Source organism: Vespula vulgaris, chromosome 19 (genome assembly GCF_905475345.1).
Source record: "Vespula vulgaris chromosome 19, iyVesVulg1.1, whole genome shotgun sequence".
Taxonomy (NCBI): Eukaryota; Metazoa; Arthropoda; class Insecta; order Hymenoptera; family Vespidae; genus Vespula; species Vespula vulgaris.
In genome coordinates, this window is record NC_066604.1 from 580,456 (window position 1) to 606,672 (window position 26,217).

The following is a 26,217-nucleotide window of genomic DNA, read 5'->3' on the forward strand; positions in this document are numbered from 1 at the left end:
AACGATTCGAACAGTATTCTGTGCAGGATCTTCCCGAGTACGATCTTAATAATGCCACCTAAAACCAGTGGAAAAGCTATGAAAAAAGCTGGAAAAGCGCAAAAGAATATTAGTAAGACCGATAAAAAAAAGAAACGGAAGAGGAAAGAAAGCTATGCCATTTATATCTACAAAGTACTGAAGCAAGTACATCCGGATACTGGAATATCCAGTAAGGCTATGAGCATCATGAACAGCTTCGTTAACGATGTTTTCGAAAGAATAGCCGCTGAGGCATCTAGACTGGCACATTACAACAAGCGATCGACGATTACATCACGGGAGATCCAAACCGCTGTCAGATTATTGTTACCCGGCGAATTAGCTAAGCACGCTGTAAGTGAAGGTACAAAGGCGGTTACCAAATACACTAGTTCCAAGTAATTATAATTTTTGTTTTATTTTTACTTCTCTTTTCCTATATCGGACCTTTTAAGATACCCATTTCCTTTTCGTTCAAATTTTTCGCACGCTTTTTTTCAAGCTAAAATATTTGATATTTTAATGACTTAACGTTTGTCTGAATTATTAAAAATTCGTATAAATAATACAATGTTTTTGTTTCTTCGTTCGTAATTTTTTTATATTAATATTCTTCCGCATATATATATATATGTGTGTGTGTGTGTGTGTGTGTATGTGTATATATATATATGTATTTATATATAATACGTATATATATATTTATTTATTCATTTATTTATTTATTTTTTATTGTATCATCTCGAAGACCAATAAATATTGTTATAGATGTGACTTTATAATATAATCTTAAGTACATTGTATGTAAAAGTTTAAAATAAGTAGTATGAAATATGATAGTATTTGCTAAAGCTACGAAAATTCGAATATAAAATTACAACATCGTATTTCTTTATAACAATATATTCTATGTTATTAAACCAAAGTAAAACGTTTGTAATAATTTACAAATAATTATTTCTTAAAATAAGTTTTATACGAATTGAATTGTCATAAGTTTCTGCTATTTTTAATAACATTAGATAAAAGTGGATTATGATAAATCGTTGTCGTCGAACGAATCTAATTTATAATTTGTGAACTGATAGATTATTAACGATTTTAACGAATGTCGCATAACATTGATGTGAAGCTACAAGTAAAACTGTATTATTAATTTCTTCTTTCTTAATGCTGCTTCTATGTAATACATATTATTATGCATCGACATAATATCATATAGATAAAGAAAAAACAGAAATAATTTCAATTTATATGCAATATCCTAGTGGATTATCCATTGTCTCATATTTGAAATACATATTTATATAAATATTATTATTTTCAAATTGTATAACACATTATCTGCTGTATCCTCTATTTTTATTAAATTACTATTGTACGACTATATTATACGTTAGTTTTAAAATATAAATGGAAAACAATGAATGGTAGACTTTTAAATGATAACTTGGCTCAATAATTATTGGAGTCATTAAGTACTCTACAATAAATGAAAATGACCACAATATTTTGATGTAATATAATATACTTGTATGTACATATACTGGATATATTAATTTGTATAACTATCTGCTTGATATAATAAAATCTGTAGAATTATTTGAAGTGTATGGATCTTAAATATATCAATATTTCAAGCTGATTGGTCGAGTAATGGTATATACTACACTAGTACGTGAATGGTTGGTTCTCTCAATGCGCGTCATATTGTGAAAATAGCGATCTCTGGTGTTAGAGAGAAACAACAGTTGAGTCGTTTTAACAAAGGAGGAAAAGGGAGAATAACGAAATCAAGTCTTATTCTAAAAGAGTCCATTGCAAAAGGTAATCATCTGTCTGAGAAGACTATCGTGGAAGGAGAAGATGGCCGAGAAAACTTCGAGTTCGCCGGTCGTAATAGCAGGCTCAGGGACTGGAAGTTCAGCGAATCAACAAACGAATACGAGTACGTCTACAACGAGAAGGAATATGGTACCCAAGACTAAGAAGCCACGTAGCAAACCTACTCATCCACGTACACCGGATATGGTGACCGCAGCTATAAAAGCTTTGAAGGAACGTAATGGGTCATCTCTTCAAGCTATCAAGAAATATATGTCCACGACGTACAAACTCGACATAGAGAAGCATGCACCTTTCATAAGGAAATATTTGAAGAGTGCAGTAGCATCCGGCGCATTGGTACAGACTAAGGGAAAAGGTGCGGCAGGTTCTTTCAGATTAGCCTCGTTAAAAAGCGAAACGACCAAGTCCAAGTCTAAGAAGTCAAGGACTAAGAAACAAGTGGCGAAAAAGCAAACGAAGAAAACAACCAGCTCGAAAAAGTCGAGCACTGCTTCAGCAAAAACGATAGCGAGTACGGCAGCAGCAGCAGCAGCAGTAGCAGCAGCGGCAGCAGCAACGACGACCACGGCGATAACGGCAACGACAACGTCAGGTAAAAAATCACCGGTGAAGAAACCTGCGGTAACAGCAGCGGTCAGTGAAAAACGTAAAACGGCGAAGGGTCCAGCTGCTAAACCACCGAAAGCTAAAAGTGCCGTTCACCAAATTTGGTCGAAATCTAAAGTCACCAAAGCGACGCCGAAAAAACAAGCGGTAAAAAAGGCGACGACAGCGAAACCAAAGAAAGCAACTACGAAGAAGGTAGCAGCGAAGAAAAAGTGAGCCAATAATCTAGCATCATCCACATCGGGATAGTTACACTCGAACGGTCCATTTTAGGACCATCGCGTTCCTAATCAAACGCATGGAAAACAAAGTTGATACTTCGGCGCGATTTGTATTTTGAATATGGCGCTGTTCCCGTTCAAAAGGCAGGCGGAGTCGAAGGTGCATCCAGTTTTGACGTTTCTATTGCGAAAGAACGAAATTTAATCTATACCGAGAGACCTCTTTCATAATCCTTTTTTCTTTTTCTTTCTCTCTCTCTCTCTCTCTCCCTCTCTCTCTTTTTTTTCTCTTATCATCATTCTTCCTTTACACCAAGCAGACATTTTTGTTTTTTTTTATCTCGCAATCTGCATTACATTCATCCTTTGATTTTTTGTTAATTTTTGTTTTTTATGAATCACTCGTCATTTAGATGTGTCTTATTAAGTCAGAATTAAGTGAATTCATTTCAAATTTGCGATAAATAATGATCTTGCTTGTAGTTGTTTCCGGTAACGATAAGTCCTACCTATATATTATTATATATAGTTAATAAAGTTAGATTATTATTGTCGTTAAGAACAAGGATATATTGCACTTAGCGATCTTGTTATTTCTTTTTCGTTTCTCTTTCTTTCTTTTTATTTTATTATCAAACACGTAACTCAAGATCGTGTGAAATCAGAACAAGTTACGTTTCTGAGTCGCCATTATTTTTGATTATATAATACACGAGGTATTCACTTTGTTCTTTATATTTTGTTAAAGAATAAAAAAGAACAAAAAGATAATGATTGTAATACTATCGCGTTGGTTAATTCATGAAAGTAAGATATAAGAATTTATTTAATTTATTCGATATATATATATTGTTGTTACGGCTTTGTGTCTATCATTTATACATTATATTTAGAGAGTTTATTAAAGGTTTTAATATAATAATGATCTTTATTATTTAATGCTTTTACAACAATGTTATAATATTCGATTTTTGTTTATATATATATATATAATTATAAAATTTTTCCAATTTATCTACTTTTCTTTACGTATTGATTTATACATATATATACACATAACAATTATATGGCAGACATATAGTTCTGGAGCTCCTACATTTATAATCGTTAGTTACATAGAGTACCTGACGTACACGATAAAACGATATGCTAATTTCAAATAAAAAAAAAACATTGTCATACAAAAAAAATTTTCATACGTTATATATCTCTAATTCCTTTTAACAAAAAATTTCTTCTTATTTAATAACAGTGTACGATAAAATATAGATAAGAATTTTCATTCGCACGTTTAACGAAGTTGTAATGATAAATCGATTTTGTTTAAAAATAAAGATATCATTGATAAAACAATTTTCAGATATTGTTAATATAACGAAGAAAACAAAGATAGAATTAATCAATCTTTATAATACTCAAAAGATACAGCATTATAATTGATTGACGTAATATACGAGATCTAATAAATAATATTAATTAATAATATTATTTATATTATTTGTAAATTTTAATTGTAAACATTTGGATATCGGAAAAACTTTATGGACTCTTTTGAATAAAATAATATTATAAAAGTTAATAAAAAGTGCCTACTAATTGAAGAATAAATAATTAAAATTGATATCCTATCTGTCAACGTAGTTAACACACACACACGCGCGCGCACGTATATATATATTGATCGCCATTTTGTCGCTAAAACGTTCGAAATATTAATAAGAGCCCATGACAATAGTGGAGGTCGTTCGACTAGTACAATTAATTTTACATTATTTCACTCGCTCGATATAGTGCACTGATATTATTAAAGAATTGTCACATTAGATGGCGCATGGTTGTTTTGGCGCGAAATATTAATTTAGTTTAAACACATATACTAACCATATTAATGAATAAAAAGAATGTTTAAGATATAATATTATTTAATTAGGAAGTTTTTATTACCCTTCAATTTATATTATTTCAAAGAATATTTTTAATTACAAAATATTTTTAATAAGTAAATGATCATTACCTGTACGATTAAGAAAATAATTAAATAATATTTTTGTTATTAATTCTATGATATTTAGATTAATGCGACACTGAAATTAATTGAAAAATAATTAGCTTGAATCTTTTAATAATTTTTATATTATATCATTTCTTATAGTCTTTAGTTATTTTTGAAAGATATATAAATAATTATTATCAATCACAGGTACTTATTTGAGTTGATGCAACTATGTCGTTAATTATAAAATCATTAAATTATGTACAACTTTTTATATTATTTTTTTTATCTGCAGACTATCAAATGTTTAAAATATTACAATATTAATCAATTTATTTTTTTTCTCTTTCTTTCTAAAATAAAATGAATACTCTTTTAATAAGTGCTTTATATGGAAAAGAAGATATAATTCTTAATTATAAGTTTATCGAAAGTTTCTTAATTATAAGTTATATCGAAAAGAAGATATAATTTTTAATTATAAGTTTAACGAATTTTCTAGAGCATTTGAGAAAATAATTAAGTTGATTTTTTTAGATCATTAATAAAAATTTCATCTGTTCTTATTAATTAATTATTTTATGTAAGATTCACCGATCGTGTATATTCATTTGTAAAATCTTTTCGGATAGAAAAAAAAAGATAAGTGGAGAAGTAATAAGGAGAAAAGAGTAGGAAGAAAAGTATGAGCGATTTCCACTCATAATTTTGTTCTTCCATCCGCGAGTTTTGTTCTTCTGTATGATCATATATACTTCTAATATTTTCTCCTTTTAGTCATTACCATCTACTTCTTTATCATCCTCTTTTCAATGTATCATCGAAATTATATTTGAAAGAAGCAAAGAATATCATTCGGGTTTACTCGAACGGGTTTACTTCAACGTAAACGTAGAGCTAAATCAACGACTCAGGAGAGACACTCCCATGCCACGATGTCGATCAGAAATTATTCAGCAGGGGCTAGAGATGATACTGATGCAAGATATCGTTGCCATACATATATCTATATCATTCTATCATATATCAACACTTTCACTTTCCATACCATCACTTTTCTTTGCTCCAAAATTAATGAATCCAGATGTATAACTCAACATATACTAGGAAATTATTCGATAGTAAACATTTCTTTGATGAAATTAAAACAATTGATCGCTATAGAAGGCGTACCTGCAAGCCTAGCACCCTTTTTTATATATTTCTTTTATCGAATAAATGATAGTATAATTAGATCAAGTTTTAGTTTCTTATTTTCTTAGGAATTTAAAAAACCTAACAGCCAAGGTAAGAGTTCTTCCTTGTATCACATAACATCTTTTCTTCCCCTTCTTCATAGTCAATGTGATGGGTTTATCAAAACTATTAATAGAAAACCACTTTATGACAATTACACTAGTTATTTTAGTCAACCAATCAAACTATGTGACAGTAGTAATAATCAACATAACTTACGACATAATTTACTATCACTTAAAGAACAATCACACTTAAGAATTCTCCTAGGAATGATATTGTAGCTGGAAACTCATTATCTATTGGAAACTATTTGCCAAAAAATTCCATTCGGAATTAGATGTTAATAGATTCTTTGGACAACGATCTTATCTAGAAACATAACTCAACATGACATCAAAAATTCAACAAATTAAAAAAATATTTTGAAAGAAATGACAATTCTTCCAGCACATTTAACAACTCAAATGTACTCAAATCGCTTAAGGAGGGAAGTTAAATCAAAATTTACTTAATCCAGTATTAGCAAAGTTGACTGAAGTTGTATCATTAAATACTATAAAATCTTCTGAACAAGACATATAAGTCAACAAAAGACTATTTACAGATTTAGAACGGGATTCCAGCTTGTCAGAAAATAATAAAGACGAATAAATAGAACTTTATTATTAAGATCAATTAGAGTTAATAAGAGTCCAGGTCTCATTATTAATTTATCAACATTATTAATGTTATTGATAATGAATCTGGAACCTTCACCATTAGCAACATTGTTTCCAATACCAATTTGAATGGTGAAAAGACTATAATGATCTAGACTTTTGAGTTTGTCTCGACCTTCACTGAAATTAAAACAACACCAGAAAAAATTTTCTTATCATTTATAGTTAATAATTGGTAATTAAAAGATTCACCAAACTCATTGACTCATCATAGCCTATTAAATCCAATCAGTCAAACATTACAAAGCTTTGGAAGTGCACGTTCCAGTTCATATTCGAGTCTGGATTCTGGTAATGATATCATTAATGATTTTATCGATGAAAACGTGCAAACAATCATCAACGAACCTTTTACATTATTTGTGTCACCAAGAGTTGCTGAGGAAGCATCTCTTATAGTTGAAGAAACTAAACCAAAATACATTCTTTAACAAAATTGCTATGCTACATAGTAATCAGAATTCTGAGAGGAAAATAACTAAAGATGAATTTCGATGAGAAGAAATTTCAGAACAGAAATAAGAAAATACAAGGATAAAACTCTGTCATCTAGATGAAGTTTAAAAAAAAACATATATATCAACAATGATGAGTTTGCCAAGTAATAGCAGTCATCATTCAAACCAAGAAAAAAATCAAATTACCAAAGAAAGTCATTTTTAAACGAAAATGAAAATACCAGTAGTTGACACATGAAAACGTGATCAACTATGAAAATAGGCAAAAAGTTTCAAAAGTTATCATAGAACGTCTAAAAAAAATTTTGAAATTAAATCATGTAGAAGAATGAGACTTCTTGACGAGAAAAGTAGATCAATCTTGAAAGCAGTTTCGAAAGCCAATAAGCAATGACACGAACGATGTAAGGTCTTAGAATACTTTGAGTGATTCAGACAGTAGTAGATTACCAATATCAATTGCATTTAAGATCACTGAAAAAAAAAAATCTAAATGTTTAAATCTAATTAAATATTATACAGATATCTATTAACTTATCTTAAGTAATTTTGATGTGATGTTTCATTTGATGAAAATTTTAAACTGGGAGTAATTGTCTTGCCAATGAAGTGAACATAAAATGAGCTTGTGAAAGAAAAAGACCAGATAGTTATTGAATCTGTCTTCTTTCGTATTTCGATATGTGAATATCTCATCTGTTTTCTTATATACTTTATATATTCATACTACTATATATTCATATGCTAGATTATTAATATTTTTGATTATTATATATTCATTCAAACAATTTATAATGTATCTTTATATAATATTACATTTGTTTTAACATTATACAAGTATTAATGGTTTGTAATTATACGTAATTAAGTATAATTACAAACCTTAAATAGCAATTATTTTTAACTAGAAGTGTCATTAAAAGAAAAGTTCAGACTCGTAGTTTTTATACGTCAGTCAAGGAAAGAGAAATAAACACATAAATAACTTTAACAGTTCTTGAATCAATCTGCCTTTATATCCAGAAGAATAAATATCACAGCTCTTTCTTTACCTTAAAATAATTAATAATATCAATTATTCTAATTAATCTATCATAATTTATTAATAATTATCAATTAAAATAATAATAATGTATAATATTCATGTCTCCTTAATTGTTTAAAGATCTTAATTATTTAAGTATTACAGATTTATTAATTTACCTTAACATTCTAAACTCCAAATCAAATATGAATGATAATAAATAACAAATATGTAAATAACTTTGTCATTTCTGTCTTCTATTAATTCCTATTGAATAAATATGACAATCTTTTGTATTCACTCTTGTTCTCTCTGATCTTACGCTATGTTAAAAGAACTTTCACGAACTGTAACATCAAATGACGAATGAACTATATATTCTTCAATATATTTTCAATAAATGTACAGAATCTAACATGTAATTGAAACCATTTTGATTACTGCATAAGATTTTAACGAAAAATGTTTCACACAAAGGTTAAACGATTTTGTGGGGGACATAATATGCTGTTATTAGTTTTTTAGTAGAAAAATATATAAAGAACATATGAAGATCAAATCTGTTTTTCTAAACAGAATCATATATTTTCTATTATGTTAGTCGATCTTGCTTATAATTCTATATAAAAAAGTATTAATTTATATTAGAAAATTATTAGTTCAGGAGATATTTTAATTTAAACAATATTAAGAAACCATGAACTTATTTACTAAAATGTAGTAAGAGTAATATTAAATAGAGTGATAGTTTTTTAGTAATATTTAAATTAAAACATCTTTTAAACTAATAATTTTTTGATATAAATGGGTTAATAATATTTTATAAAGAATCACAAGCTAGATTGACTAATATAATAAAAAATATATAATTCTGTTTAAAAAAATAAACTTGACTTTTACATGTCTTTTATATATCCTTTTACAAGAAAACTAGTAACAGCAAATTATGTTCTTCTTGAAATCATTTAATTTTTATCTAAACCATTTTTCACTACAATTACTATTTATGTAGTAATAAAATAATGTCAGTTAGATACTTTATTCTACGTAGTAATATTATATACAAACTACTTACTTTTATATATTATATACGGGTTTTACGTGATATAATGTATAATTTTTGATTGCTAGATGATGAGTAAAACCCTCTGCATTATAAAAAGATTCTCTTCTCACTTTCTTATCAATAAAATCATTGAAAGGATCTATAAGATAACAACATTGTTTTAGAATACATAAAATTAAATTTATAAAATCATAATATTAATATGATTATATCTCGTAAGAAAATATAATATTTAACTTAAAACTTCTTTATCTTGAGAAATAACATTATTGTAAATAATTATAATGTTCTAATAATATGCTATCTTAAAAGATATCTGAAAGTCTATAATATGAAATGACTTAATAATTATATTAAGTTTTAGTGTGAATAATAATATATGACCTTTGATGCGAATAAACATTTAATTTGAATTATTAAAATTATTATAATAATATTACAATATAGGTTATATTTAAGTATTCCCATCAATATTTTCTGTAACGTTATTCTTTCATAACATATGTATTTTTGTAATATCTATATTTTTCAAGTTTTAAATCTCGCAACAAGTAAACAGAATGCTTATAATAAATATATTCAATTTAATCAAATTCAATTAGATTCGATTAAAAAGTGAATTAACCTGATATTTTCCTTACATTTGTACCGGTGCGTTATATCTCTCCGACCTCGTTAAGCGTGTCCGGGACTTTATTAAATAGAGAATTAATTACGTTAAGAGTAAAAGAAGAATATAACGACTTCATAATTTTAAAGCTTTGAAAGATTTCTTAAGAAACGTATTATTCAATTTGAATATTATTTCTGCCACTATACGAATATAATTAAGCGGGAATAATTTGATAGGTTGGTACGCTTTAATTTACTAACTTAACCCTGTTGAGTGGTGAATTGTCCAATTCTTGTTAATCTTCGATAAAATGTATAACCATTTTTATAAGATTTTTTCGTGATAATGCAGAGATATCTAGCAATAATTTTACGTGATTCCTATAAACAATTATAATATTATATTAAAATTTGTGAAATATGTCTTATATCACATAAATTTCATGAACATAGGAATGTAAATATGGAAGACATGGAGTTCCAAAACACTCCATGTTACCGTCAACCGCTAGACTTCTATGACTTATAAATTTGGATGTGAGACTGGATGTAAAAATCTTATGCGGTATATTTATACGTTTATACTTTTATTGTTAAGATCGTCGTTAGTTGTGTGCAAAATAATAACAAATTTCTATTCACATGTTCGTTAATATTTTTCACTTTAAATAAACGGGCAAGTCAAGCTGTCAAGTAAATGTTACAAATTGATATTGTTTCAATAATCCAATTAAAATTATTAATTTTACATTATCAGAAAAATGTTGGTACATCAAGAGAATCATTTAAAAAATTATGAAGATATTTGAGCGTCTAGTCTTCTGAAATATAAATACAAGCATGCACCACAACAGAAGGAAAAAGAAGAGAGTAAATTATGGTGTTCGAGCTGTGGAAGTGGTTCGTGGGACAAAGGGATATGGTTTTACTATTTCTGGACAACAGCCATGTATATTAAGTTGCATCGTACAAGGAAGTCCTGCTGAAAATGCTGGGCTACGGGCAGGAGATTATTTGGTAGCTGTTAACGGCCATAACGTTAGTAAAGTTCCACATGACGATGTAGTACAGCTAATAGGACACTCCCAAGGTGTCCTAAGATTACAGATAGCTGAAAATTATTATTCCGATTCATCGGACGAAGAAGGTTTTGCTACTGTTAGGTCCAAGCCCAAATATGCTCACAAACCACGTGCAAACAATACAAATGCTATACAGTTACAATGTAGAGTTGCTAAAGTCGTTAGGGATTTACAAAGCGGTGCCATGTTCGATACAACTGGAAGAACAGTGCAGCAAAGTAAAATACATTGCAATCATCTCCATCATCGTTGGAACATGAGCAATCCTCTTCCTCCGCCACCTCCACCTACATCGCATAAACGAGATTCTGAAAAAATTGTACATAGAACTGTAGTCGGTTATTTAGGTACTATTGATATTCCTAATCAATTGCATCCATCTTCTATGATGCAGGTATGTATTCGTTTAGATAGTATCAAATAATTTTTATTATTGGTCGTTTAATACAAATTTGTTTAATATTTTTAGGTTCTACGAAAATGCATCAAAAGGTTAAAAGCAGAAAAACGAAATCCGACTACAGTACTTTTAACGATACACGTGGCAAACATAAAACTTACTAATTCAGAAAATCTTGTGATTGCTGAATATCCTTCTTATAGAATAATATTTTGTAATTCTTTTTCCGAAGAAGATAAACAGTATTTTGGAATATTAACAAAGTCTGTCAAAGACAAGGATGACATAGTTTCGAATTCGTGTCATGTGTTCACTATATATTATAAGTTAATAGATCATGCAATACACTCTAGTACTTGTAACGTATTTGGATTTACATGTACGAAGACTTCGGAACTCAATATGTGCCAAGAATTTCCCGATAGCTGCAACAGTTTAATAGGAGCCATACAAACCTTATACATATCCGATACTACGAATGGCGATGCCAATCCGTACAACGAAGCGCGAAGACGTCAGGATGCTGCTTCGCCTCAACCTAGCAACGTTAGCACGTCGACAGCTCATTCAAGCAATAGTGATTCCGGTATAGGTTTCAAAGACGACTATCGTTCACGTTCGGAAAGAAATGCAGATTTTTCCCATTCCAGACAACGCTCCATTTTGCAGAGAGTATAGTATTTACTAAACGTTTTAATCATTTATCAAATGCTTATCTGTCAGTACGTAATAAAAACTTGAAGAAAAAAAATAATAATAATAATAAATACATTCCTCTTATTTCCAGGGTCTTATAATGCCTCCTAGTAGAGGAACATTTAACGAAACTGCAGGTTCTAGACTCACAGTTCGAGCAATATCCGATTCAAGATGGGAGAATATAATACGATCGGGTACTTCGAAAGGAAATGGGGTGGTATCATCGTCGTATGAACCTGCAACCGGAATAAATAACGACAAAGTTTCAGTGAATTTTGACAATCCACGTGATGGAACGAGTTCGTCTACAGTAGTGCTCGGAAATCGTACGATCGTTTCAGAAGGGAAAAATTCATGGAGGAGTGGGGATGCCACCACCTGTCCGGGACCATCTGCTCCTGTGGTCATGCAGGGGTTCGGTAGTTCGTCCGTTGGTTCTCTCTCATCTGCCTGTACCACCGCGATGCTTCACGAAGGAACGGACGAAGTTATCGAAACGTCGGAAAATTTCTCAACCCAATCGCAAATTTTAACGCGAATTACCGCCTGCGACAAATTGAGTCCAAAGGTCTATTGCGGCATGTCGAAATCATTGGTCCATAGCTTGGAGGATTTGAATCCAACGTCGGAACATTCATCATCGTTTTTACATTCTTACGGTAATAAAAACGACAAACCACGTCCATGGGGAAGCTTGCAAGAAATACGGAGCACTCGTACCTGCACGTCGGACAATTGTTTGGTAAGAAATTTTTCTTTTTCTTTTCTTTTCTTTTCTTTTTTTTTTTTTTTTTAATTTTGTCCATTTTTCCCCCTCCGTACTTGTTAATCGAAACCGGATCGTTTGTGATCGTATCGTTGTATATTTACTTATATGGAAGAATTTTCATGGTCTTTTTTCTTTCCTTTTTTTTTTTCGCCATTAATTTCATAAACATAATATTTTATAAAACGTATTTTCGTATTTTAAACTCACATTCGTAATTTATCGTTCGTACTTCTCTACGATACATAACGGGTAGGAATCGTAATTATTAATTTGAACGTAATGACCTATATTCCTTATCGTTATGATTAATTACTCATTATACTTCGAAATCATGCCAATTCTTCGCGGAAGCAACGCTAGGTAAGATGGTCTCGTACTTTCTTTTTTTTCATGATTTCCGTTGCTCCCCGTTTTGCTCTCTATTGAAGCTGCGTCATCACATTTCCTGCTTGGCATATAGTTCCCGTTGCTCGTAGGGCAGATCGGTGAATCTATCTAGGTATATAGACGAAACCAAATATTTAAAAAAAGCTTAGATACGATTATTTACCTACGATTCTACATAACAACAATAAATTCCATTTATTAAAAATAACAGATTATTTCTTAACGAACGAAACTTATTCTCAAATAATAAAATTAATCTCAATTATCATTCGTCCGAGATCGAGAAAAGGAAAGAAAAGAAAGAAAGAAAAAAAAAAAAACACAAAAAAAACCAACGTGTAAGTAACTACTAATACGAGTTATACGTGAGTCATACAAAAATATATAGGGTGTCCTATTAAACTTCAACATTTTTCTTTAATATATATTTATCAATAAAGTATCGATTTGAATAGGGACACCCTATATGCAAGGGCACATAAGTACCGTGCGCGCGTGCGCACGTCTGTATTTGTGTTATTTGTAAGTGAAAGAGAGACAGAAAGAATACAGAGGATATGGTTAGAAGAGAGCCATTCGTACGTGTATATGTGCACGTATACATACACGTACAACCAGCACACGTCCTCACGCAGTGATTAGTGTTGTCTGAGTACGAAGTTGCGGCTTTTACGAGTCTCTTCTGGTCAGCAGTGTTGCGCTCGCTAGTGCGCGCTGGTGCGCGCGTCCGTCCGTTCGTTCGTTCAGAGACGGACGGGACTGCGCGCATTGTGCGCTGCCCTGTAAGAACGTATCGTTTGGGTTTTGCGTCTCGTATTTCGTTATCGTCAGGATTAAATCTTAAATTGTCGACATCGTCGTCGTCGTCGTCGTCGTCGTCGACGTCGTCGTCGTTCTCTTCGTCGTCGTCGTCGTCGTCGTCGTCGTCGTCGACGTCGTCATCGTCATCATCATCGTTGTTGTCGTTGTCGTCGTATATATTTTTTTTTATTTATCGTCGACTTGCTGGACGTCGTACGATCGTATAATAAAATCGTTTCGTACGTATCGCGCGTCGCTACGGCTGGGCGGAGCCCTCTTCTTCTCGGTGATCTACGTACGTTCGGTCGAACGCGTTTACGGTGATTCTCTTTTTCCATTCTTTGAATTTAAATTTTTTTTTTCCTTTCGTTATTATCATTATTATTATCGTAATTTTTTTTCCAATTTTTTTTTTTCTTTTTAATTATTACTTTTCCTTACCTCGACCTCACCCTCGTTCTCGTGTCGTCTCTCCCCTCCCCTCCCCTTCATCTAAGCCGTCAGATCCCCCCTCCCTTTCACCCTCAAACACCCACCCGCCCCACCTTTTTCTTCTTTACTTCGCGAGTTTTTGTGCATTACGAAACACGTGCGCACAAAACGGATAATTACATGGGATTCCGCGTCATTCCCCGAGGCTGCAGCTTCGTTGGACAGGACATGGATTCTTTAAGGAAATATTCGGTATGATTAATTGTAATTGCTAAAATGAAGTACGCGCGTTCAATTTAAAAGACACGCGTTCGACTTTATTAAACGTTTTGTTATCGATCGATTTTATATTTTTATTATTATTATTATTATTGTTGTTGTTAGCAGTTTTATTATTTTTTATTTTTTTTATACATTTAGTTTGATTTAATTCAAACGATATTTCGAAGAACGTTGGTAATATTGTTCGCGCATTAATAAATGATTAAATTATTTTCTAAATATAAAAGAGAGAGAGAGAGAGAGAGAGAAAGACAGAAAGAGAGAAATGTATATTCGTACGTGTGTTTTATCACGATGGGATAACATTTGACATCAGAGTTGTTAAATAATGCGATAGTAAGCGCGTTAAATACATCTTATTGTTTATTCGTTTAATCGATTTTGAATATTTCTTTTTTAACGACCTACTTCGTTAATATGAATGGAGAACGTCGTCGAGTGTATCCACGTAACGAGTCTATCTATATACGTATACGTGATTTCATTCGCATTTCTTTGACACGGATTTCTCCGAACAGAACCGTAAGTTTCCGTAGTAATTGGATTTATTCTTCCGCTGTTATAAAAAAATAATTCTCCTTAAATTTTCTTACATTTGCGATGAAGTAAAGGCGTTAACGTTAAATTGATTTTATTAGAGTAAGATATTACATAAAATATATTTTACGTGCTCGCGTTTAAATTAATGTCGATTAACTTCATATAAGACTTTATATATTACTCACGCACGCACATTATTTTATATATTATTATTATTAAACTTTATATTTATTATTATTACTATTACTACTACTACACTACTACTACTACTACTACTACTACTACTACTACTACTACTACTACTACTACTACTACTACTACACTACTACTACTACTACTACTACTACTACTACTACTACTACTACTACTACTACTACTACTACTACTACTGCTACTGCTACTACTGCTACTACTGCTACTACTACTACTACTACTATTACTACTATTACTACTGCTACTGCTACTGCTACTACTACTATTATTATTATTATTATTATTATTATTATTATTATTATTATTATTATATATTATTTTATGTATATTTTATATTATTATTATATATTATTTTATATATTATTTTATATTATTATTATTATTATTATTATTATCATTATTGTATAAGAATAACTCTCTCTTTCTCTCTCTCTCTCTCTCGTATTTTATTTTATTACGCGTTGGTGCATTTATTAGAGACACACGGTCCGTAAGGCGGTAACAACTCTCGAGCGCGTATCATTAAAATACATGGGAAACTAGAAGTGCTTGAATTGAATATCGCGTGGGACTGTTGTGTATATTCTCACGTTGTTCACCATGGAACAAGCATCGTGCAACAGGTGCTGCGTGACGAGCAAACTTAGATTCTTATCACCAAATTGGTTTTAGCGTTGCATAGAATCCGTAGTTTTTCCTTCTTTTTTTTTTATTATTATTATTATTCTTTTTCTTTTTTACTTCCTCACCAACGCAATGAATTTGATTTTCTCGCAGATTCTTGTTGAAGTCGATCTTGTTCATGATTCGCGAAAGGATTCGTGGAATTTAATGGGATTTTTTTTTTTCTTTTTTTTTAAATACAAAATCAATTTCTTTTATCTTTTAAAGAGAATAATATTATTTAATTAATAGTTTTTTGTATTGTGAAATTATAAAAAAAAAAAGAAAGAAAAGACTATATGCGAACGTAGAGTTAACTTCTTTAAAACTCTCATCTATTTAAACAGGAACTGTTAATTTGACTATTAATACGCAACCCTCCTGTTCTATTCGACATCGTTCACAATGCATAACGGAGCACGCAAGTCCGTTCTCTTGTGTTGCTTTTACGGTCATTTGTTACGTATAATACGAACGCATTTTTTCTTTTCTTTTCTTTTCTTTTTTTTTCTTTTTTTTTTCTTTTCTTTTCTTTTCTTTTCGTCCTTCGTCGTAATTTAAAATAATTGATTTCTCCCTCAATTACAGCATGGAAGTACAGAATCATGTGACAAAGTCAGCGATTGTAAGAGCGTACATACGTGGGCAAATGGATTTGAAAAATTATTGGGAGACCCAAAGGGTTTGCAGACGTTTGCAGTAAGAATGATTCTTTTTTTTCTATTTTGTAAAACAACATAAATAATAAAATTGTGTGGTCGAAGATATATGTAATGTTTACACATATAATTGTTTGTTTTTCCTTTTTTCTTTTTTTAAGGAATTTTTGAAGAAAGAATTTAGTCATGAGAACATTTATTTTTGGGCTGCTTGTGAAAGATATAAGGATACAGAAGACCCAATTAGTCGGTGCAGATTAGCTTGGCAGATTTACCAACGTCATTTATCAAATACAGCGGCAGAACCAGTGAATGTTGACAGCCATGCTTCTGGACAGATCACTCAAGAACTTCTTAATGAAGCCCCTGCGGATCTTTTTTTACAAGTATGTGATAGTGGATTTCTTTTTCTTTTATATATATATATATGTGTGTGTATATATATATATATATATATATATATATATATATATATATATATATATATATATTACCGATTCAAGTGAACGCGTGCAAAAGTTTCGAGATACCAACACATTGTAGGATCCTTATTATTTATTTTGATTTTTTGGATATTTTTTTCATAGGCACAAAAGCAGGTGTTTAATTTAATGAAGTTCGATAGTTACCCTAGATTTCTAAGGTCTGAACTTTATCGTCATTGTTTAGAAACAGGAAATAGTGCTATCAATATAGAAGATTATGATTTAAATCTTATTAGTTCACCTAGCGTGAAACTTAAGAAGAGCCATTCGGATGCGGAAGACCGTTGCCGGAAATCTATTCTTCCTTGGCATAGAAAAAATAGGTAATTAATATTTTACCTTTACAACTCAATAAATAATTTTATTTGATACAGATTTATTTCTATTTTAACATTTACAGATCAAAATCGAAAGATCGTGGTGAAACAGAGTATAATAAAGTCCCCAACCGAAGTGAAACTATATACAAGAGTTTTACTACTATTAAGAGAGAAGCAGAAGGTAATAACAATGAGGATAGCGTATCTATATCTAGTAGCAGATCCTCTTTAGCATCATGGGATTTGGCATTGAGGCAATCGTTTAATAAACATGTAAGTATCATATAATATATACATATTAAAAAGAGAAGGGAATTCACATTTATATTTTTTATATTTATATTATTATATTTATACATTGTTGTAACAATATTATGCGATAAAAATTTAAGAATGGATTACTCGTATGTAGAAACAAAAAAAAAATAATAGATCCTATTAACAAGGGTCCGGAAATGCTTCATTTCTGAGTTAGAAGACTTCTAAATATAATCATAATGTATTGCCATCCGCCAAACCATAAACGAAATGTATTGACGCGAATGCATTCATTTGAATATCATTGTCTTAACGACACACTAGAATGAATAATGCACGTTCAATACATAAAACTCTAATAATATCTGACAAGCTTCAAAGTCAGGAATTTTCAAACATGTTTGGAATTAAATGAGATGATGAATTGAGGCATGTATTCAGACAGGAAATAGATATTTCAAACATTTCATATGTAAGGAAATATCAATAGAGCGTATCATAACTCCAGGAAATATACATAATTAGAATATATTAAGATCATACTTGAAAGTCTTATAACTTAGAAATTCAGCATTTCCGGGTTCATGTTGATAAAATCTATATTTTTTTTTTTCTTCATATGAGGAATTCATTTCTGAAGTTTTGCCATATAGTTTTGTTGAAAACTTTATATAATATTGATATTGGGAGAAAGTTACATTCTGAAAGAAACCTCAACAAAAATCTCTTTATTATTTCTTACGTATGAAATGATAAGTTAATGCAGTCACTTATATGTGTTAGTTCATAGCGTTTCAATTTGGTTCATCATATAATTTATTATATTTGATACAATAATATCGTATGTTGAATTGTTTTAATAACCAGAGAAGTAGATATTAAATATACATTTATTTCTCATGTATGTGAGTTAGTTTGTATAACTTGTAGTCAGTATCGTCCTGTGAAGGACAGTTGAATGAAAAGAAAGAAGTTCGCACCAAATGTACCGGGTTGTGTCGAGTAATATTATCGGACGGGTCCACTACAGTAGTGCCGACTAGCCAAACTGAGAGCATTAAAGATGTGGTTACTCGCCTCCTCGATAAAAGAGCTCTTCGATATACTAACTATGATGTTCTTATACTAGCTACGGATGAGGTTTGTGTTTCTTTCTATTTACATAATGCAAACTTAAAAAGCATTGAAATGACTAACACAAATCAACAAATACTACGTTATATTTATATGCATTGAAGCCAATATTGCTAAACGCTGATTAAGATTGTTAGACAATAGATAAAGGTTATGGGATATACTGGTATTTTGCACGTATTATATTCTGTCTCTCTCTCTTTCTTTCTTTCTCTTTCTCTTTTTTTATGAAATCTTGATTCTACTATTGATTATTATACCGCACATATATCTTTATAACATGAGGAACCTAGAAATGCTTAAATATTCTCAGACTATTGCACAGTTAATATAAATGTGACAGAAATATCTATGAAAAAGAAGCTTGAACGGAATATATAATAAAAATATAACTTTAAATATATCGATGGTTTAACCATTGCTAATGCTTATAATTTAATGTATATGAAATAACATATATATATATACGCAGTATCAAATTTTAAATAATCCTTGTTATTAAGCAACCCTTGTTAATCATTAATAATTTCATTTATTTTCAGGTAGTGGATACAAAATATCCTTCTTCAGTATTAGCAGGACAAGAGGTAGAAGTTGTACCGACAAAGGTTTTAAAAGTTGATTTACCTTCACGTAGAGTAATCACTGTGATCGCACATAAGGGAAGAACTCTTAAAGAAGTACTCAGGCCTCTTTTGAATAAATATGGTTTCAATTTGGATTTAATTAGTATTTGGAGCGAGGGTCATCGCGTTTGTATGGACATTTCAGCTATTAATGCACCCACAAGACTTACGTTGACTACAAACAGCGAAGGTGAAATATACATAAATAAACATTTGAAAAAAGAATATATATATGTATATATAGGTTTCTTTATAAGAATCTTCTAATTATAAATTAGATGCCCAAAGAGATCCAGCTTTGGTCAAGTATTCTGACGAAATATCACGTGGACAACCAACCTTGGATGAAATAACAAATAAAGTATTCGAAGAGTTGTTAGTAGGAAAGAGTGCAAGCAAATATCAATATAATGAAGGCTCGTGTAAAGTATGTCTTTCGCAATGAATACAAAAATCTATCTAATTATTAAGTTCTTATATATATATATATATATATATATATATATATATATATATATATATATATATATAAATCTTATATACATATCTTTTTTCTTTTTTCTTTTTTTTCCATATCACAGTCTGATGATCAACGTTCCGAAGGTTCTTCTATATTGCCAAGTAAATTTTTTGTCCGTGATTCTACCATGCATGGGAAAAAGAAGGTATGATTAATTAATCTTTTTTTTATAAAAAGAATATTAACATTATATTATTAATAAGACATTAAATGTTTATTTTGATACTTTTGAAGATGAAATCGAAGTATACTACTGGAAGTGAGAAAAGTGGTGGCACTACTGAGTCCGTTAGTGAAGAAACTACTAGACCTCATCCTCCTCTTATTGCAAAATGGCGTAATGGCGTAAAATTGCAACTTCCTGGAAGGTTCGATGGAGATGGTAAGTTTCGAATCTTCGATGAAATTATTAATTTTATTATATTAAATACGTGTATGTATATATACATACACATATATATATATACATACATGTATACACACATATATATGTGTACACATTATATATATATATATATATGTATGTATGTATGTATGTATGTATATATATGAAAATATTATTTCATAGATTTGTACGAGGGATTGAAAAGGGCACAACGATCTAGACTAGAAGATCAAAGAGGAACAGAAATTAATTTTGAATTACCGGATTTCTTAAAGGTAAACAAAACATATACTATGTTACAAATCATTGCCATAATTGATGAATAGCATTTGAATCATCTAGAGATAGGAAGAAATGGAAATGTTAATTATAAACTGAGCATATTAACAATTAACTGTTTATCGAAATGAAATAAAATAGAATGAAAAAATAAATAAATAAATAAATAAATAAAAAAGAAAGAAAGGAAAAAAAGAAAAGAAAAAAAAATTATTCTATGAGAATGTCATGCTTACATGCACTGTAATCTTAAGTTCATTGTCATAATGCATTTCGACTCTTAAAGCTATGAAATTACTAATCAGAACAAGGAAAATGGGAAACCTTTGGATCGCAACAAGTTTCGAAGAGCTCGAGTAACGCCTGCCAATTGCTGCGAGGGAAGCACGAAATTCTATGATACCGGAGAGGAAAAAGATGTTACGACGGGACAAGAACGTGCAACGTACTTGACAAACGGTAGAATCGTTGAACGATTAACAACAGTGCCTGATACAATAGAATCCGTGAGTAAAGGTCTTGACACGTCGTTTACTTTGGATGGAACTATAGTAGATGGAGATCAGACAATCGTTGAAAATGGATTTCGTTCGGATTCAAAACATCAAGAGTCCCATTCTGCAGATAGTCAGGTATCACCAACTACAAAATTATCGAAACCACCACCATTACCACCAAAACCTAAAAATCTTGTTATGAACGTAGTAAAGACTAGTTATATTATGACATCGAAGACACATCAAAAATCTGGGAAGGAAAGTCCTATGAACAATCAATCGGAATCCTGTCAAAATAAAAATGTTATCATTTAGTTCGGATTTTATTCATTAGTTGTTGACAATTTTATATTGTCGACAAATTTATATTTTTAAAACGTCAAAATCTTTGGAATAAAATATAATATAGAATTTCTTACATTTTATATCTATCTCTTCGTTATATATCAAGATTGTTAGAAAAAAAAATCGTACTGAGACGATTTGCGAACGATGTTAGAGATTATTTTTATACATCCATCAGAAATTACTTCGTAACATTTTTATATTCAATAGAAATTCAATGAAATTAAAAAGACACAAAAAAAGAGGCCTTATAAAAAAAAAGTACATTAATGTATTGACGTGGAGAATCATTTTCTTTTTTCTTTTCCATGATAACAACAAATCAATACAAATTTGTAAATAAACTCAGGAAAATAATCGGACGGTGCTATGGGCGAGCATGGAAATTACGAGATATTTTAACAAAAAAGAAAAAAAGAAAAGAAAAGAAAAAATGACGAATCATAGCTGTAAACAGAGCATTACTTGACAGAATTATTCTTAAAATTATATTTACATGGCGGAGGTTATTAATATTCTTTCTTTTTTTTTTTCTTTTTTTATTTGGTTTTTTAATGCAAACTCAAAAGTTCTAACGCCATTATGGTCTTCGGAAAATACTCCCTTTATAATTTAGCCAAGATAAAAAAAATATATGTATATGTATATTATTATATTCTCACAATCACGTAACTACATGCAGCTGTGTTAGTAATAGCTTTGTACGTGCCTTAAAATTAACGATACATTTCATGTAAGATCGAGAATAGCACAGGACAATGTCGTGATCGTTATATTTATAACTTTATGATATATATTGTTACATTCCTGGTTGTACAGGACACGTTAGGAATATTTTATTATATTTATAATTATCGACGCATGTGTTGTTACATCAACGATAAAGAGAGATTTGTGAAAGGAATCCACAAATTTAACACGAATAAATAAATTATCGAAATTTCGTTTAACAAATTGTATCATTCTAATTTCTGCCTATCTTTGTGATATTTAATTACGTAAACAATAAGGATGACCGTTTGAAAAAATTCGCGATATTTCTTTCAAGTTTTAAGAATAAAATTTTCATATATTGAAAAAAGATAAAAATAAATAAATAAGTAAAAAAATAAAAAGCCGCGAATTTGACCCAAACTTATGAATTAATTTAATATCAAATGTTTAATAAAAACATAATATTTTCAATATTTGGATGGACGATTTGTTATATTTATTGATATATTATTTATTTTTTATTATTCGGATACGCGTTTATGTGTTTAAATCAAGACAACAAATTTATCTACTAAACGATGATTCGTTCCTTTTAATGATTACGTATTTCCGATTGGTGTCGTATTTCCGACCGACAGAGAGCGCCACTGTTTTTGGCGCGCGCACGTACCGTGATCCCCGTATTTATTCCTTATGGATAAACGATTTATATTTGAAACGTATGCGTTATGGAGGGTTTAACAAATTCATTGTCATATTGGAATTAGCTTCCAACGTAATAATATCGAATGATCGATCTCTCTTATTGGTCATGTTAACTCTATTGGTCATCAAACAGGATTCTAACGTCGTGATATCATCTCGTCTAGGTAAGCATCATTATTGTTCTATTTTTCTTTCTCGAAACAGAATATATATATATATATATATATATATATATATATATATATATACACATACATATGTATATATATATGCATATATATGTATGTATATATATAATATCTATATATATATTTTTTTTTCATTTACTTATTTATTCATTGTAACGTAAGATAAATTTCAAACAAATTGTTTTACTTTCTAACTGAATGTTTCGATGCATATCAATTATTAATTAGATCAAATACTGTAACATAACCCATTGAAACAATGTTGTACGATCAACTTATATTAACGGCTATGATATTTTTTTTTTTATTTAAGGTTAATGGATTAATCTGATATTAGTAAATATGTATGAACGTTCGATGCTCGAAAGGGCAGGTCGATTTCTCTAATTTCGACTTTCTTAAAATTATCTTCTCTCGTAAATCGTGACTCGCGATATAGTTGATACATATATGTATATATGTATGTTACGTCATTATAGGTTAAGCTTTATCAGGCTTAGATGTGTTTGATAATTCCCCCTCCCCCATCTTCTTCTTCTTCATCTCTTCACTCCTCTCTTCTTATGCTATATATATAAAATAATAATCGGTATAGAAAATTGTTATTAAATGATCCGTAAGTAATTTTCGACGACCTCTCGAATTTCACTTTTTGTGGGACATCCGAACAGCGATACACAATGTGTCATCATATACACGAGATTCAATTGTGTGTGTGTGTGTATGTGTATCATGTTTATATGTATATAGGGTGATTATAAATTAAAGACCAGTCGAATATCTCGTTTAGTAAGAATAGTAGAAAAAATATATATTATATAATATATATTAAGAAACATTCTCACGTAAAATAATATTAAAAGTGCGAAATAAAATATTTACGACTTCCGTTTAAACCGGAAGTTTAATCATTTTTAGGTCTTTTTTTTTTAGTCTCTTTTTTTTCATGAAACTACTGCATTTTTTGTTGGTTTATTAAAATTATATACTTTAAGGAATTATCTTGCAAGAAAAGAAGTAGATCTAGTGGTTAACAATTGACGAGACTTTATATTTTTCATATAATTTTAAGATTATAATTAAAAAAATAAAAGAAAATAGTAAGTTCGTTAAAATTCAATTAATGTACAAAGTTTCAATTATTTCTTCGTACGCAATCAATATCTATTAATTATATTTCTTCGTTAATTAATTTTTTCAACATTTTTTAGATGTTATTTCATTAACGGACGTTTACAATTTTCGCTTGTAATTCTTCTAAATTTCATACTTTAATAATCTTTTCCGAGATAATTGATTGAAATAACTAATTAATTAATTAAAAAAAAAAAAAATAATAATAATGATTACACGACATTCCGTAAGAAAAATTAAGAGATCATTACATTTCCGGGTTTAACCGGAAGTTAGTACAATCAACCGGGTGTTTTATTTTGTACTGTTAACATATTTCACACATGAGATCATGAAACTTTTCCTAATATACATACATTCATACATACATACATACATACATACATTTCTTTTTTTTTCTATCGCTTCTAACAAAGAAGATATTCAACTGGCATCTTAATTTATAATCACCCAGTATATATGTATGTACATGAAATTTGATCTATATAATTCGACGGGTCAACGAGCATCGTCATCATCATCATCACGAGCGTACGAGATGATACAATAACTTTCCTATGACAACCGAGAAGCCAAATATTTTTTGCCGTTGAGGGTGTTTTCTTTCTTTCCTTTTTCTTTTTTTTTTTTTTTAATTATTCCTCGAAGATTAAATTTCATTGGTACGCTTGCTGCATGTTATGGAGCCATTGAACGTTGCACAATTTAAAAGACCAACCGTAAATATCACTTGTGTACTTTACCGATTGAAATACAAAAATACCGGCGGAAATACAAAAATCTCTTTATAAACAGTACGAGTCACTACGTAGGACAAATTGCGTGTTACTTCCTTCTTAGCAATTTCTTATTAATAGATATTATCCGATGTCGATTTCGAAGCCGAATTTTCAAATATAAACGTCACAATTCTAACATGTATCTCGTCCATTTTATATTTTACATTTTTTATATTTATTTTAATATTTCATCTCGTAAGATCTGATAATATACCATTTTTTTTTTATCATTTTTTCTTTATCTTTGTTAAAAAAAAAGAAAATATCCGATACTACCGTATTATTTTTTCTATCACGTTTTCTTATCTTCATAAAAAAAAGGAAGAAAAAACGAAAAGATAAAATATATCTTCTAACGTAGAACAATTACTCGAATAATCTCGTAAAAAAAATTTTCCTTTTCAGCAAGTTTTTGATCGTAATAAATTTTAACGACGATTACGACATGAAAGAGAGGATCAAACTACGCGTATGTCACACGTAATACATATGAACGTACAAACATCATATACACACGCACGCAAGACGCATCATACACGCATATACAGTAAGCACGCACAGCTGGAAATTCAAATCTCCTTAAGGATAGGCAACCCAATCGGCGAGCAGGTAGTGAAGGGTAAGGGAGGAAGCTGTAAAGTTTCTCTTAGGTTAGACGAGATGACATATAACACGCATGCACCATTATGCATACAAACATATCATATATATACATACATATTTATACATAACATATATACATATCATACATACATACATAACATATACATATCATAGACACACATACACACACACATATATATACATTCTGTACATACATATATATAAACGCATATACATACGTATTATACATACATATACATAAACACATATATATACATACATATACATACATATACATAAACACATATATATACATACATATATATACACACACATGCATATACGTAGATATGATACATACATATACATACGTATATATCATACATACATCATACATACATACATATACATACATACATACATACATACATACATACATATATATACATATACATATACATACATACATACATACATACATACATACATACATACATATACATACATACAT

General features: G+C 30.0%; 4 protein-coding genes and 1 long non-coding RNA gene across 12 annotated transcripts in view; 4 read left to right on the forward strand and 1 right to left on the reverse strand.

The window, feature by feature from the left end:
* The first annotated feature begins 51 nt into the window (after positions 1 to 51).
* On the forward strand, positions 52 to 429 carry LOC127070680 (histone H2B). Its single transcript, XM_051008971.1, has one exon. It carries the CDS (start codon positions 52 to 54, stop codon positions 421 to 423), a length of 372 nt encoding a protein of 123 aa, XP_050864928.1. The 3' UTR covers positions 424 to 429.
* A 1,304-nt stretch (positions 430 to 1,733) lies between these two features.
* LOC127070667 (late histone H1-like) lies at positions 1,734 to 4,612 on the forward strand. Its single transcript, XM_051008957.1, has one exon. The coding sequence runs from the start codon at positions 1,888 to 1,890 to the stop codon at positions 2,689 to 2,691; it is 804 nt and encodes a 267-aa protein (XP_050864914.1). The 5' UTR covers positions 1,734 to 1,887; the 3' UTR covers positions 2,692 to 4,612.
* A 3,475-nt stretch (positions 4,613 to 8,087) lies between these two features.
* On the reverse strand, positions 8,088 to 10,025 carry LOC127070683 (uncharacterized). Its single transcript, XR_007784597.1, has 4 exons — positions 9,837 to 10,025; positions 9,205 to 9,334; positions 8,309 to 8,476; positions 8,088 to 8,157 (listed from the first exon to the last, which is right to left on the reverse strand). It is a non-coding gene; the product is annotated as an uncharacterized LOC127070683 (long non-coding RNA).
* A 51-nt stretch (positions 10,026 to 10,076) lies between these two features.
* On the forward strand, positions 10,077 to 22,537 carry LOC127070635 (regulator of G-protein signaling loco). 5 transcript variants are annotated; one of them, XM_051008841.1, is made up of 15 exons: positions 10,082 to 10,372; positions 10,565 to 11,283; positions 11,359 to 11,961; positions 12,077 to 12,730; positions 16,664 to 16,774; positions 16,896 to 17,120; positions 17,322 to 17,542; positions 17,620 to 17,812; positions 18,728 to 18,937; positions 19,474 to 19,747; positions 19,836 to 19,984; positions 20,139 to 20,222; positions 20,312 to 20,459; positions 20,646 to 20,737; positions 21,047 to 22,537. In XM_051008841.1, exons 2-15 carry the CDS (start codon positions 10,648 to 10,650, stop codon positions 21,551 to 21,553), a joined length of 4,107 nt encoding a protein of 1,368 aa, XP_050864798.1. In that variant the 5' UTR covers positions 10,082 to 10,372; positions 10,565 to 10,647; the 3' UTR covers positions 21,554 to 22,537. The 5 variants fall into 5 exon arrangements, with proteins under 5 accessions (XP_050864802.1, XP_050864801.1, XP_050864800.1 ...); XM_051008844.1 differs by having other exon boundaries at positions 10,080 to 11,283; positions 21,028 to 21,176; XM_051008840.1 differs by having other exon boundaries at positions 10,082 to 11,283.
* Positions 22,538 to 22,871: 334 nt separating this feature from the next.
* The window catches only part of LOC127070650 (M-phase inducer phosphatase-like), a 93,471-nt gene continuing 90,125 nt past the window's right edge, over positions 22,872 to 26,217 (forward strand). The window contains exons 1-2 of one of the 4 annotated variants that reach the window (XM_051008892.1): positions 22,872 to 23,166; positions 25,509 to 25,722. The gene's annotated coding sequence lies outside the window, so the exon portion shown is untranslated. Of the gene's footprint in view, positions 23,167 to 24,979; positions 25,723 to 26,217 lie in introns of those variants that run through there. The other 3 variants (XM_051008896.1, XM_051008891.1, XM_051008895.1) reach the window with 3 other exon arrangements.

What these genes read in the sequence shown, in the direction of transcription:
- LOC127070680 (XM_051008971.1), top strand. Translation starts at nt 52, where the DNA reads ATGCCACCTAAAACCAGTGGAAAAGCTATGAAAAAAGCTGGAAAAGCG.
- LOC127070667 (XM_051008957.1), top strand. Translation starts at nt 1,888, where the DNA reads ATGGCCGAGAAAACTTCGAGTTCGCCGGTCGTAATAGCAGGCTCAGGG.
- LOC127070635 (XM_051008840.1), top strand. Translation starts at nt 10,648, where the DNA reads ATGCACCACAACAGAAGGAAAAAGAAGAGAGTAAATTATGGTGTTCGA. An exon ending in ATCCATCTTCTATGATGCAG is followed by an intron (nt 11,284 to 11,358) that starts GTATGTATTCGT and finishes TAATATTTTTAG; the next exon opens with GTTCTACGAAAATGCATCAA. An exon ending in GTTGACTACAAACAGCGAAG is followed by an intron (nt 19,748 to 19,835) that starts GTGAAATATACA and finishes ATTATAAATTAG; the next exon opens with ATGCCCAAAGAGATCCAGCT.